General features: G+C 62.9%; 1 protein-coding gene across 2 annotated transcripts in view; it reads right to left on the reverse strand.

Moving 5' to 3' along the window:
* Positions 1-3,115: 3,115 nt before the first annotated feature.
* TOM1 (target of myb1 membrane trafficking protein) overlaps positions 3,116-13,543 on the reverse strand; it is a 39,350-nt gene continuing 28,922 nt past the window's right edge. For both annotated transcript variants that reach the window (XM_029953783.1, XM_029953784.1), the window contains 7 exons: positions 12,625-12,658; positions 12,197-12,290; positions 11,199-11,319; positions 8,423-8,498; positions 5,104-5,163; positions 4,095-4,134; positions 3,116-4,003 (listed from right to left, as the gene is read on the reverse strand). In XM_029953783.1, coding sequence (XP_029809643.1) covers positions 3,849-4,003; positions 4,095-4,134; positions 5,104-5,163; positions 8,423-8,498; positions 11,199-11,319; positions 12,197-12,290; positions 12,625-12,658 — 580 coding nt within the window. In that variant the 3' untranslated portion in view covers positions 3,116-3,848. The remainder of the gene's footprint in view (positions 4,004-4,094; positions 4,135-5,103; positions 5,164-8,422; positions 8,499-11,198; positions 11,320-12,196; positions 12,291-12,624; positions 12,659-13,543) is intronic.

A 13,543-nucleotide genomic window follows, 5' to 3' on the forward strand; every position in this document is an offset into this window, starting at 1 on the left:
ATGAAGGAGCAACTGGTCCGGTCCTTTTTACATGTGAGAAAACAGAGGCACAGAGAGGTTAATCATTTGCCTAGTGTCACACAGTTCAGAAGTGGTCAGGCTAGGATTTGCTGTTGGGACAGATGGAGAGGTTGGATGCTGACACTGGGGTGAGGAATTTGTGGGGAGGGTGGGGGGGAGGTCAGTGTCCAGGTCCAGGGTGGGGTTCTGGTGGCCCAGGGAAGCCAGGAGGGGATGCAGGGGGTGGAGGCCATGCCAGGCAGCTCTGGTGCTTCCCACAGCCCCCAGGGGCTGCTTCCTAGGTGTGCCTTCCTGCCTGTGGGCTGGGCTCCACTCAACCTGCCTGTGTCCCTGGCCTGGTGCCACCACCTACCGAGGCAGCTGGGCCCGGCAGGAGCTGCGGGTGCTGCATTCATTTTGTCCCACGACCCCCACCGGCAGCTGGTCCTCTTGCATGTGGGGCTGAGCGACCTGCGGCTGCTGAGTGACTGCCCGGGGCATGGGCCTTGGACCTCAGACACAGCCTGCTGCCAGGGGTCTCCAGCCTGGCTAGTGTTACTGGCTCCCGCCAGGGCCTCCTGGTCTGCCCCAGCCCCAGTCGCAGCCTCTGGGAGGGGTTCCCCAGTGCTGGAAGCTGGGAGGCCTTCCCACCCAGCCCCTCTGGCCCCGGGCCCTGTCACAGCCCCATCAGGCCATCAGTCCCCTTCATCCGGAGGAGCGGTGGCACTTCTTGCGTTTGTCTTTGCTGCTCCCCTTCCCTGCCAAGGGACGCCCCCCCCCCCCCCCCCCCCCCCCCCCCCCCCCCCCCCCCCCCCCCCCCCCCCCCCCCCCCCCCCCCCCCCCCCCCGCCGGGGACTGGGTGCCACCCTTCCATTACGGTGTTACTAGGCAAGTCCTTGCTTCTCTGGGCCTCAGTTTCCCCACCTGTAAGCAGGGATCAAAACCTTTGACCACACAGGGCTACTGTGACTGTGGAGAGGCCCAGGCCAGGGGCTCCGCTGAATGAGGTGGGAAGGGGGGACCTTGGGAGACCTGAGGGGCTACAGAGGAAGGGGAGGGAGCCCGAGGTCAGGCCTGGGGACAGAAGTCTACAGCACCACCGTGAGTAGGTGTTATGCCTGTCAGGGCTCACCTGGACAGTGTGCCCACCACATGAGGGGACATGAGCACGAGTGAATGCATCTGTGCATCAGCACTCCGGCCAAGCCAGGGGTGGGAAGTGGGGGGTGACAGTCTAGTGTGGCCACAGCCCTCCTGTCTGACCGTCAGATGCTGCCGACCTCAGCCAGGCGGGGGCCAGCAGAAGAAGGTTCGTATTATGAAAACCATGGTTCCAAACCCCAGGCGCTTTACCCAGCTTTGTCCATCATGTGGAGCCAAACTCAACATTCAGCTGCCCCGACACAGCGGGGCAGGCTGGCGGCAACGGCCAGGACCAGCCTGGCAAGGTGCCCCTGGAAGCCATGTGCTGTCATGAGCGCTGGACCCAAGGAGGCAGCAGGGCCAGCAAGAGAAAGCAGTCCGGGGCCACTCAGAGGACCAAAGTCCTCTAACACTTGGCCATCTCCCTGTGATAAGGCAGATAAGATGGGGGAGGGGTGCTAATGGCCGAGTGGGGGCAGGGGGCAGAAGCGGCCCAGTGATGGTGTGGTACGTGGACTCTGGCTTCTTCCCAGTACTGAGTGGGAGCAGCCTGGGTGGGGCTGGCAGGGCTCCACACCCTGGCCTGAGGGTCACCTGCTAAGGGACAAGAGAATGTGCAGAGGACACGTCACACTGGTTAAAACTAGAGTCTTCCCATCACCTGAACCAACGCACTGCTCATACGCGTGAGGGCAGGAGGGAAGCTCAGGTTTGGGCTATAACTGAGCCTGCATGAGTGGCGAGCAAGGGCCCAGGGCGCCTCTAGCTCACCAATGCCATCCGCCCAGATGGTGGGCAGTGGGATGGCTGCGCCCACAAGGGGAGGTGGTTTAGGCTGGGGCAATAGGTCAGAGGTCCCCATAGCTGCTGCCTTCCTCCAGGCTTGGCTCATCTGCAAGTTCTGGAGCAATGCCCGGGCCATGAGCTGCCCCCCCTCCTGCCCCCGCCCCCCATCCCCTGCTTGGAAGACAAGCCTCAGGTCGTCCCTGAACCCACCCAGAAGGCTGGCAGGGTCTGGTCTCCTGTGTGCCAAGACCTAGGCCACCCCTCAGATCCCAGGTGCTGCCTGCTTGTCACTGATAGGAGCTGGTGGCTGCTCAGAGACAGACCCAGGCCACACTTGAGCAGTCCGGGCCCCGTGGACCCACGCGTTAGGACTCCTTCTCTCTTCCAGAGGCTGACGTCTCAGGCAGGTCAGTGGCTCCCGCCACACGGCAGCCCACTTCCCTTCCACCACGGAGGGCTGGGCCCAGGCTCTGGCATGAAGTTAGCAGTGACTCTCGGGGAGCCTGGTGCGGAGGTTCCAGGCTGGGAAACGTGGTTCTCCAAGGCCTGGGGCGCTCCAGTCGTCATGGAGGAAGAACTCACTGAGCCCCTGGGCCCGCGCCCCGTGGCCCAGCTCTCGGCGCTCTGTGCCGTCATCCAGGCTGAGCCAGTGCTGTCATCTGAGCAATGGGGACGATGCGCTGATACAAGAGGAAGCGCCCAGCACGTGATAAGCATCCGTGCCACTCCTTCGGGGCTGGGGCAGCTCACGGGACCCACTGAGTCACAGACTCAGCCCCTGGGAGAGGAGATGGTGACTTTAGTTTGCCCAAGTCGGCATGTAACCTAGTGCAGTGCCTGGCACCCGGGCCTCAGATGGGCCACCTGTACTGTCTACAGCTGTCCCCGTGTGATCAGTGTGGCAGGGCGGGCACTGGTCCGAGGGGTGACAGCAGGTGTGGAGGTGTCTCTGGGGTGGAGGGCTGTCACTCGGAGAGCATTGGGGTGAATCGAGGCTACGTTGCGGGTGGTGAGGCGTGAGGGGCGGCCCCTGCCCACAAGCGGTGCTGCTCAGTGCTGCCCTCCCCCCCTCCCCCTCGGAACCGCTGGAGATGTCATCTCCTGGGTGCCCCCAGCCCAGCCCAGGGCAGTCCCGGTCTCTGGAGGCGCCACTTTCCCCTGGAGACTCAACAGTGTTGCGAGCAGGGTGCTTTTCTACCTTTAATCGGGGCTACAGAAGGCACCTCTCCCAGTACAAGACGATCAATCAACAGGTGGGCGGGCCCAGTGCCCGGTGGTGCCCTGACCAGGAGGAACAGGAGGATGGAGGGAAAGGCAGTGGAGGTCGTGGGGGCCACAGGGGCTCCAGGCAGCCCCGGAAGCCCCTCCTTGCGCCTGGGGCTGATGAGGTCTCGCCCCCCACTGCGTGCAGCTTCGTACCTGGGCAGTGTGCGGCTGGGCAGTGGGCCACACACCCCACCCTGGGCCCCACCGGGCAGGTGCCGGGGAACGGACCGGAGGCTGGGATGGAAGCTTCTGCTGCCTCCAGCCTCCAGCCAGGCCTCGACTGGCAGTGTGGGTAGGGCCCAGGGAGGGGGTCACCCAGGACAAGGAGTCACTTCTGGGCAACCAAGCGGCCAACCTGTCTGTCGCCAGGCTGCCCGGTTCTCAGCACAGTAGTGGTTGCTTGGGGTGGGGAAGGAGGCGGGAGTGGCCAGGATCCCAACGTAGAGCTGACTCGTCACCCCAATTCATCCAGCGGTCCCCCCACAGCCCAGGCAGCGTGGCCCAGCCACAGCCGGCCCAGCCCATCCTTGAGGCGAAGAGAAGGGGGTAACAAGCCATCCTCAAAGCAGCCTTAACATGGAAGGAGGGGAGGAGGCCCCCGTCGGGGGCTGGGGGAGCAGCGGGGCTCAGGGCGCAGGCGCCAGGCCCCACGCTCATAAGGCAAACAGCATGTCCTCATCTTTCTCCTGGGTCTTCTTTCGAGGGGCAGCAGCACGAGGGGGACCCGGTGGCCCCTCGGCCGAGGGGCTGGAAAGGTTGGGCAGCCGATCGGCTGCTTTGGCCCGTTCTTCCAGGAACTTGTCAAATTCTAGAGGGACCAGAGAGAGAGGGGGTGGCGGGTGGGTTCCAAGGCCACGGGGACACAGGGCGGGAAGGGGTGGGTGAGCAGGGCCTACTACCTTCGCTGGTGACACCCTTGGGCTCCTCTGCATCATTCCCCTGAGAAAGCAGAAGAAGGAGGTTAGCCAGTCGTCTGGGGGCTGGTGGGCCCAGGACCTGAACCTCGTCCCCACTCTCCCCGGAGCTGCAGCCCTGGCTGTCGCCTGACTGCTCTGAGCCTCAGTTTCCCACTTGGCAGAACTGGCTGTCGGGAAGCTGAAATGGAATATCAGACTGCCAAGCCCAGGCTGTGCGGCCCAGTGGATTCTCAGTAAACACCAGCTCCTTTCCTTCTGGTGTGTAGATGGTGAACAGACTTGGCCTTGTGGTGGGAAGGGCCCCAGAGACGGAGGCCACGCACACTAAAGTTGGGGGCCACCACCAGGCATGGACCCCCGTGTGACCTCGGGCAGAACCACAGTCTTGGCTGCTGGCGGACGGCAGCCTCTGGGCCTGGGAGCATCCCTGGGAGTGCTCCCACCTGGGAGCACTCAGTCCATGGTGCCCAAAGGAGGGGTGGCAGATGCGGGGGGAGGAGGCCTGGACAGGAGAGCCAAGGCTGGCCGCCCCTTTTGCTCACTGGGGGCCACAGGGCTCTGCAGACAGCCTGGGCCCCACTGCTTCCTCGGCTCCATACCCCGCAGGGCTGCTCCTGAGCCTCCTGGTCTGGGTGGGGCTGTTGGCAGTTTCTGGGTGGCCCTGGATGGAGGGCTCCACGCTGTCACACTTTTCCTAAGCGCACCCTGCCTTTCCTCTCTGGGGCTGAGACTCCTGGGACCCACGGTGACAGTGCGCTCAGTGAAGGCTCAGCTCCAGCCGCTGAGACACGTGTGGTGCCCAGGCCCTCCTCCCAGGGGAGGCCCCGTGAGAGGGTGGGCGGCTGGCAGGAGGGGTCCCACACGAATGCTCCCCTCCTCACCAGCTGCTCACCATGCCCCTGAGACCAGTCACTTCCTCCTGAGCCCACTGTCAGGGGGGTGAGGAACGTGCCTGAGGCTCTGCTTCTGGGCAGGGCGGGCCCTGACTTACCACGTCAGTGGACAGCCACTGCTCGATGTCCTCCATGAGGCAGGCCTGGGTGACGGGGATCTGGAAGGAAGGGCAGGGGTGAGGTAGTGAGGGCAGGGCACTGGGTGCCAAGGAGGAAGGCCCCATCAGCTGGGCAGCTCGTGGCTGTCATCCTCACCCGAGTCTCCTCACTTTTGAAATAGGGCCAGTCAGACATGCCCCACCCTCTTCTGGGGGGTCGAGATCCTGGTATCCCCTTCAGGGTGGCTCCGGCCCAGCTGCCCAGGACCCACAGTTCTACCCACTGTGCCAAGCTTTGGGCAAGGGGGATGCGGGACAGGGAGGCTAGGCAGGGGGGCGGGGAGGCGGCTCCGAACAGCTGGGGCAGAACCTGAGGAAGAATGGATCTCCCCATGACTCACAGGGCCTTTTGCTTTGGGCCACAAAGACATGGGCTCTGCCACAAGGGTCCCGCACAGGGGCTGAGGGCTTCCTTCTACAGCGTGGGGACCCAGTTAGAGGTTTTGGGGACAGAGTCCGAGATTGCCCTTTAATACAGCGTGGTCTGGGCAGGTTACGTCTCTGACCTCACTTCTCTCATCTTTAGAGGAAGGAGCGCAGTCCCTACTGAGGGGACAGGAGGTGACCCGTAGGAAGAGTCTGGCACAGAACAAACACTCAACGAAGGCTAGTGACCGTTTCATTACTTTGGGAAAGAGAGTGAGAGTGACAGTCCTTCTCCAACCCAGCCAGTTCGGTCCCCGAGCTCTGTGCCTGGCACCTGAGGACCCCGGTGGTGGCAGGAGAGGCCAGGGCAGAGTGGGCACCTACTTCCCGGCAGCAGCAGCGGCAGCAAGGGCTCTGGGCGGTGCGCGCCAGCCCCTCTCCACTCGGCCCAGAACCAGCAAGCCCCGGTCACCTCCCAGCTGCCAGAGGGGCCACCTGGGCCTTGCTTCCGAGGTAGGGACCGGAAGTGGGCACCGAGGGCCACGAAGCAGGAGCAGAGCGGGGCACCCGCAGCAGCCTGCCTTCTCCTTTGGTCTGATTGTCCTGCCCCCTGCGACAGCACCGCCCCAGAGGGACCCCTGCCAGGGGCGGCCTCCATTCCCTGGGCCTGCCCGGCCTCTCCTCACCATGCCTTGTCCCATCATCCAGTCACTGAGGCTCTTCTCCATGCTGCCTCCCATCTGGGTGAGAAAGGGTCAGGCTGGGGGGTGGTCAGTGCCAGGGCCACTGGTGCCTGCTGGCAGCCTTCTCCAATGTGGATGCCCCTTTCATGTCGGGAGTCCTGTTACCACCACAGGAGGCCGTGTGTGCGTGCGTGTATGCCTGTGCAGGTGCTGGTGCTGTGGCGGCAGGGAGGGGGACAGGAAGCAGCAGAGGGTGTCTCGCTGTGGGATGAACTGCAACAGCCCCGGGACCTGAGTCCTGAGTGTGCCGGGCACAGCTTCTCGTCCCTTCCACAGCGAGCCTGGGAGCGGCCTGAGCAATACCAAGACGGCTGAGGGGGCGGCCATGAGCCAGTCTGCTGGCTGTTGGGGACTCTGACGGGTATCTCAGGATTAGAATGCTCGTTTGCCCAGTCCCCGCATGCTTACTGATGGGCAAACAGGGTTCCCTAGGACCTCAAAGGTGACTGGAGGCAGAAGGAGACTAGAGTCTGGGCTCCCGGCTTGCCAACCCCCGACCGCCTCCCCTGTCCTGGACAGAGCCGGCACGAGGCCTGGCACACGCTGCCCAGCACCCCCGGTCACGGCACTTGTGAACCCCGGCCACCAGAGAGCTGGCCCTGGGCTCCGTTCTGCACTGCGCAGCCTGGAATCCCGTCCTGACGGTTTTGCGGGAGGAAGCCTCCCGGCCACCCACCAGCCTCATGCGCCTCGGGAGCAGGTGTTTACGGACGGTTTTATGATCATCATACCCAGACGTGGGTAGAAGCTGCTTAAATCTCGAAGTGATCAGAGGAATCTTCTGCTTTTCTGCAAGTAGCAGTATGTGCGTGCATGTTTCCTCCCGGTGGCTAAGGCAGGGTGGTGCAGGAGCCGGGAGGCCTGGGTTCTAGTTCCTGTCCTGCCCCGGATGGGTGTGAGCCCCGGGGCGCGCGACACCTGTCTCTGGGCTGAGCTCCTTCATCTGCAACCCGAAGGGGAGCCTGTGTGGCTCGCCTCTGCCCATGAGGGGCCAGGCGGCCCGAGAGGAACGCACTTCCAGCGGCTTCCAGAGCGTTCAGATGCATCTGGAATCCGGGAGCAAGATTTTCCGGAGTGTTCACCTCTGTTCCTCAGAGCTGGCGGGCCATCTGGGGCTCCTGCTCCCAGCACTGGCTGTGGAGCCAGGAGCAAGGCTGGGAGGCGTTGGGCAAACTACCCCACGATGCCGAGTCTGGGCTTTTCCGTCTGAAAGTGGGGAAAGTCATGCAGCCGCACTAGCGAGACCGAACGCTTCACTGTGTGCCAGGTTAACTGGGCATGTTAACCTCTGTTGCCTCACTTGACCGGTCTCTGGATCTCGGTTTTCTCACCCGTAAATGGGGATAACAACATGCCCTAAGGGTTTGTGGCATGGCTCAGGAAGGCGGGCTGTAGAGGGCCTGGCACAGGGCACGGCTGTGACAGATGGCCACTCACAAAGGAAAGTAATGGGAGGCTCTGAGACTCAGGTGTGAATGTGCCGTGCTTGATGTCGGGTCACACGGCACACACGGGAGATGTCTGATTCTCTAGTGGGTCCTGCCTCCACAGTGTCCCAGGTCTGGCTCTGCTCTGACCGGGGAGTGACTCCTGAGATGCTGGGGACGCCTCTGGGGCGTCGCTGGGACTCACCACCCACTCATATACTGGGCACCTTCCAGTCCCTCCCAGCTGCTCTCCCAGCTTCTCCGCTGGCTCTTTCTACAATGGACAGATAAGCGTGCCCTCTGAGCAAGGCTGGCCATGGCCTCCACGCTGCCGAGGCCCTGTGGTCCCTTCGGCCCCTCAGGCTTTGTCTCCTGTGGCTCAGTCCCGCCCTGGCCTCAGAAGCCCGTGCTGGAACCGGCCGCCAGTGGCCTGTGGTCTGTCTGTGGACACGCAGCTGGGACCCAGGCAGCGGGACTCTGGTCTGTCCGAGTCTGTGCTCTAACCCTGCCTCGCTGTGTGAGCTTGGACAGGTGACTTAACCTCTTGGACTGCTTCCTCAGCTGTGAAACGGGAGCTGTCACATTAGCTACAAAGGGCTGATTACAGAGCCAAGTGAGGAGAGGGGTGTGTCACGTCAGTGCCCAGCACAGGGCGGGGGGCGGGGGAGGGAGCGTCCCCTGGCACTCCTTCTGGACCATGTGGCAGTGGGGCCCTCTGCTTACCCCTCCAGTGTTCTGGTGTCGGGCGTCCAGGGCTCCAGCCAGGCCGTCTGTTGCTTGGGGGGCTTCGTATTTCACCCTGAAATATGGAGGCCACAACCGTGAATTCTGCCCTGCGGTACCAGGCATGCTGACCGGTGGCGGGATTCACGGGTGGGGAGGGGTGAGCTAAGCTCACGTCCTGTGTGGACCCCGGGTCATGCCTGGGCAGAGGGCAGCTCAGGCCCCAGCATGGGCTCCAATCCTGCCGGCCTGCTGGCCTGGGGAGGGTAGACCTGGGCTCAGACGTGTGACCGTGACAGGCAGCCCGGGAGAAGTGAGGGCGGTGGTGCTGGCCCAAGGCCAAGAGCCAGCTCACTGATGACTCTCATCAGATCTGGCCAAACTCCAGGGATGGGAAACAGCACCAGTGCCCCCATGCGCATGGAGAACTCCTACCTCCAGACCCTTCTTTGAGCAGCTTCCTCTTTTTAAAAAAATGTTTATTTATTTTGAGAGACAGAGAGCAGCTTGGTATCCCTGGCTAAGTCCGGGCCCTGAGAGCTGGTGAGGAGGGCGTGATATTTAAGACCGAGCACGTGGCCTGACCCAGGGAGGGCCTGCCCACTGGGCATGCAAGTAGCCCGGTTCCTGTCCCTTCACCTAAGACATGGCAGGTGCGCTGTGGAGAAGGGCAGAATAAGGTGTGTTCGGACCTAGGAATGTACAGCAATCGATGCTTTTCTTCACACAAAAGAACTACACAGAAGAATAGTATGGAAGACACACAGATGGAGGAAGCCCGTGAGGCCCACACCCAGGGCAGGAGGGAGGAGGGCCACGGTGAGGCTGGTGGGCAGGGGCTGGACCTGGGGCCACTTGGACGACAGCGGCACTGGGCAGGAAGGGCAGCGTGTCCCCAGGATGACAGCACAGAACATCCTCCTGCCTGCAAAGCCTGGCTAGGGGGCTGGTCGGGCTCAGAGAGACACTCCCTGTCGCCCTTCTTGGCCTGGTCGGCTGGAGGGGCCACGGCTGTGCCAGCTGGGGTTGGGGTGTGGCTGGCAAGGAGCTGGCTTCTAAGGGAGCAGCGGCAGAGCTGGCACAGGCTGGAGACAGCAGGGGGTGGGGCCTGAGTCCGGGTGGGCAGAAAAGGCCTCAGAGGATTCTAGAGTCCCAGGGGGCAGGGCGAGGGAGTCCACAGGCCAGCCAGGCCACCAGGGCTAGAAGACCCAGCAGAAGCCCAAGGGAGGGACTGGACTGCCAAGCGGAACAAAGGAAAGAGGAACTTGATGCCAGGGCACTGTCACCCTGCCAGGTGCTTTGTGCTGAGGTGGAAACTAGTCCCCAGGGACCCAGGGAGGGCCTGCAGGGGACCCCGTGACATGAGAAGGCCCAGGATGTGCCCCCTGTCCCAGCATCTCATGCTGTCCCTGCCCGAGTCTTTGCATAAACTGCTTCTCTGGGTCAAAACGGCCTTCCTGACTCCTTGTCCCCACAGTCCAGCCTTGAGCACCATCTGCAGAGCTGCCTGCCACCATGTGTGTGTCCACATTGCCTGGCACGCCCAGCAAAGGGAACTGCGTGGCAGCGGCCTATGTACCTTATGCCCCGTGAGGCTGCTTTCCGCTGTCCCCCAGGGCCCGCTCCTCAAAGGAGTAACAGCAACAGCAAGCTGAGCCGGGCTGCCTGCCAGGGGCTCTCGGGCGTGGCCAGTGTGCTGCCTCCTGGGGCCTCTTGGACGGGCCGCCCTCCCGGCTGCAGATCCCAGTGGACCCATTAGCTTCCACCTGCACAGCAGCCTCTCCACACCCCCAACTTCATGGCAACTGTGAGCTGCTGGTCCCAGGGCACTGGGCCTTGAGAGTGCAGTGGCTCTGACTAAAGAGGCCGCTCGTAGTCCAGGGCTGGCTCCAGGCAGCGGGCAGGGCTGAGCAACCCCACGGGGCCAGGCCGGCTGCAGCCGATCTGATTTGACCCAGGTGTGTGATGTTCCCAAAGACAGGGCAAGGTGGGGAAGGCCGAAGGCCATTCAAGGGACCAGAATGACCACTGGGGAGGTGGGGCCTGCTGAGGGAGTCCCTTAATCCATAGCTTTCCTTGGTAAATCCTGGCTGCCCATTGCACAGTCCTGGGTCCTGAGCAAAGGGCTGAGAGTACAAGCAAACTGCTTCACCTGACAGGCCTGCATGGGGCCAGTCCTGAGGGGTTGACGCAAGGGGCCTGCCGTGACTGCTGAAAGCACCTCCCTGAAAACGCAGGCCCCGGAAAGGACAGAACCCCAGGCCTGGGGCAGAGGGAGCAGACGCTCACCCTCTGGGGACATTGAGGGTGGCTAGGCATTGATAGAACTGACTGGACAAGTCCCTGCCTGGCCTGGGGGGCTTGGGATGCGGCCTCCAGTGTGGTGGGGGGAGGCTGGGAAGGATGCCGTTTGGGAACCAGCAGCACTGGGCCCCCAACCTAGTGCTGCCACATATCAATGGCCTGGCTTGGGGCAAATGACTCGGCCTCTCTGTGCCTCAGTTTCCACATCTGATCAGATTGTTGCTCATCGAACCATAGATGTCCCTTCCCCCACCCAGGTCTGCCCGTGGAACACGAAGTCTGCCTCTTAGCCGCAGAGCTGTTGGGGCTACTTGGGACTGATCCTGGGGGTGCAGCCATCCTGAGAGGGTGCGGACAGCAGGCTGTGTCCCTCCGCACAGCGTGCCCAGCAGCTGGGTTGAGGGGCCCAGAGAGGCTCTGCCCTGATGGGGAGCCCAGACTGCAGGGGACAGGGTGGGGCCGGGCCACTCACTCTTTTCGTTGGTCAGCCAGAGAGCTGCCCCGGGTCAGCGCAAACATGTCAAACTCGCCTTCCAGTTGGCCCGAGGCCTCCAAAGACTGCAGGCCAGCTCTCACGCTGCTGGAGCCCAGGTCTGCAGGGACAGAAAGGGACATGAAAGGCCCACTGGCTGTCCCTGTGCACTGAGTATTGGCTGAGCTGTCAGGTCCAGGGGTGGCTGTGGAGAAGCAGGGGGGCGGCAGGGGCGGGTGGAGAGAGCCAGCGCAGGTGTATGGATGGGGCCACCAGGTCCCTGCTGGCTGAGGGGCCGAGGGCACGTGACTTCCTCTCTCCGAGGAGGAGTCGCACCCCCCTCCCAGGGAAGCTGTGGCAACAGGTAGAACACTGCCCACTGCATTGGCAGGCACATGGCTGCGCAGGGCGCTTGCAATCACACAGGTGGCCGAGTTTTCAAACAGCCTCGCGTCAGTGATTCGTGATGGGCACTGACACACTTCCCGGGCGCGGCACAAGCAGGCAGCCAGCAGTGTGGAAACTAATCCCGGTGATGATGAAGGCACCCGCTAGCATGTCCCGGGAGTGCCCCCGGCCCAGCACGGCCCAGGGCCCTTGTGTGGTGAGCCTACCCAGTCCTCACAACCACCTGTGAGGAAGGGCCTGTTCCTGCCTGTTACACAGGATGGGGGGCACAGGGCATTCATGTGACTCGCCCATGCTCGCCCGGGTGGCTCAGGCAACGGAGAATTCAGTGTCGAGGGGCAACCACAGAACAGTGGGCCCCTGAGGCCTGAGGGGGTGCAAGAGTCGTGGGCTGTGAAGGGGGGAGCCCCACGTGTTTGGTCCTGGGTGCCCGACCTGGCAGTGGGCTTTGGCCCAGCGAGGCGGGGTCTGGGCCAAGCTCTGCAGCTGGCGCTCCTGCCCCCACTGTCTAAGAGGAGGGCATCCCAAACCGCAGGGGTGCCCGCAGCAGCATCATGCGCCCTCGGCCAGAGCCCCCACACTGTACTTACTCATTCCCGCCAGCTGGGACGAGAGGCTGCTGGTGGCCGCCTGATCAGGGCCCATGTCGATCAAGTCAGCCGCCGCCTCGGCCTCCTGTGGGGCCTGGGGAGAAGCGAGAGGCCGCTGTGGCTGCAAGGTGTGCCACCAGGGCCCTGGCAGCTCCGGCTGGGAACTGGGGAGTCTTCTGTGCTCTGCCCCCCACTCAGCTGCCCCCCCGGGGTGGGGTGCTTGGGAAGACCCTTGGGCATTAGCTGGTGGCTGAGCCCTAGTTACCTTAAAGGGACAGTGACATAAAAAGTTAGAAGGGGACTGCTCTAGGAGTCAGGGCAGGATGGCGCATCCTGCACAGGATGTCTGGGGGGCGGGGGGAGGTGAGCACAGCCCTCCTCTTCCCCCTCAGCATGGGCACGGTCTGGTCATAGAAAAGCGCCTTTACCTTGCTGGTCTGGCCTGTTCGGAACCGTTCAAACCTACGAAGACACAAACGAGCCGAGTCAGAGAGACAGAGAGGCCCCTCAGCCCAGCCCGGGCAGAGCTCCTCACGCTGCAGGCCTCCCCATCCACCTGCTGGGTCATGATTACGGTGACAGATCCGGTTTAGGCCGGGAGGTGTAGCCCTGCCAGTGGATCCCTGGGGAACTGTTGACGGTGCCCCTCGTTCACTGGCGAGTGTCCCAGCGGGACTCACTGACTGCCCGGCCACCCTGGCCGTGACCAGCAAACACTTGGGAATAGGCCAGAACAGAGGAAAGTGGGGATTCACGGCACATGGCAAAGGTAAGTTCTGCTCCATGAAACGTGTCCGGTGATTTGCTTACACACGTGTGCGTGTCAGCGGCTCTGAAGTGGTGTCAGAAGACACACCTCTCTCACACTGCTTTACGGAGCTATTTGGACTAGCAGCTGACACGCCAAGGGGCTGCTGAGGTGGGCGGAGAAGGCTGGGATCTGCGGGGTCCCGGTCCTGTCGCTTTGAGTGACAGTGGACATAGTACGTCCCTTGTGAACTTCAGCCTCGCCTATTACAAGGGGATGACAGCAGACCCTGCCTCCTCGATGGGAGGGCCTGGCAAAGACTCTGAGCATGACCGTGAACTAGGAGGCAGCAGGCATACGATATCAGGCCAGGCCTGATGCCTGTGGGTGTGGGGGGTCCCAGTCATCCCCAGTTTGGGCCCTTGGGCGACCTTAGCCCACACCCCAAAATGGCAGACAGGGACTGTTGTAGTCCACTGAGCCAGTGGGCAGGAGAGACGTGGTAGACGCAGCTCACAGCAGCCCTGCCCCACTCTCGAGGGACTCCGAATCACATGGTGTCTGTTGATGGACAAGGGCTGGAGAAGGTTGGAATAACT

Source organism: Suricata suricatta, chromosome 10 (genome assembly GCF_006229205.1).
Source record: "Suricata suricatta isolate VVHF042 chromosome 10, meerkat_22Aug2017_6uvM2_HiC, whole genome shotgun sequence".
Classification (NCBI taxonomy): Eukaryota; Metazoa; Chordata; class Mammalia; order Carnivora; family Herpestidae; genus Suricata; species Suricata suricatta.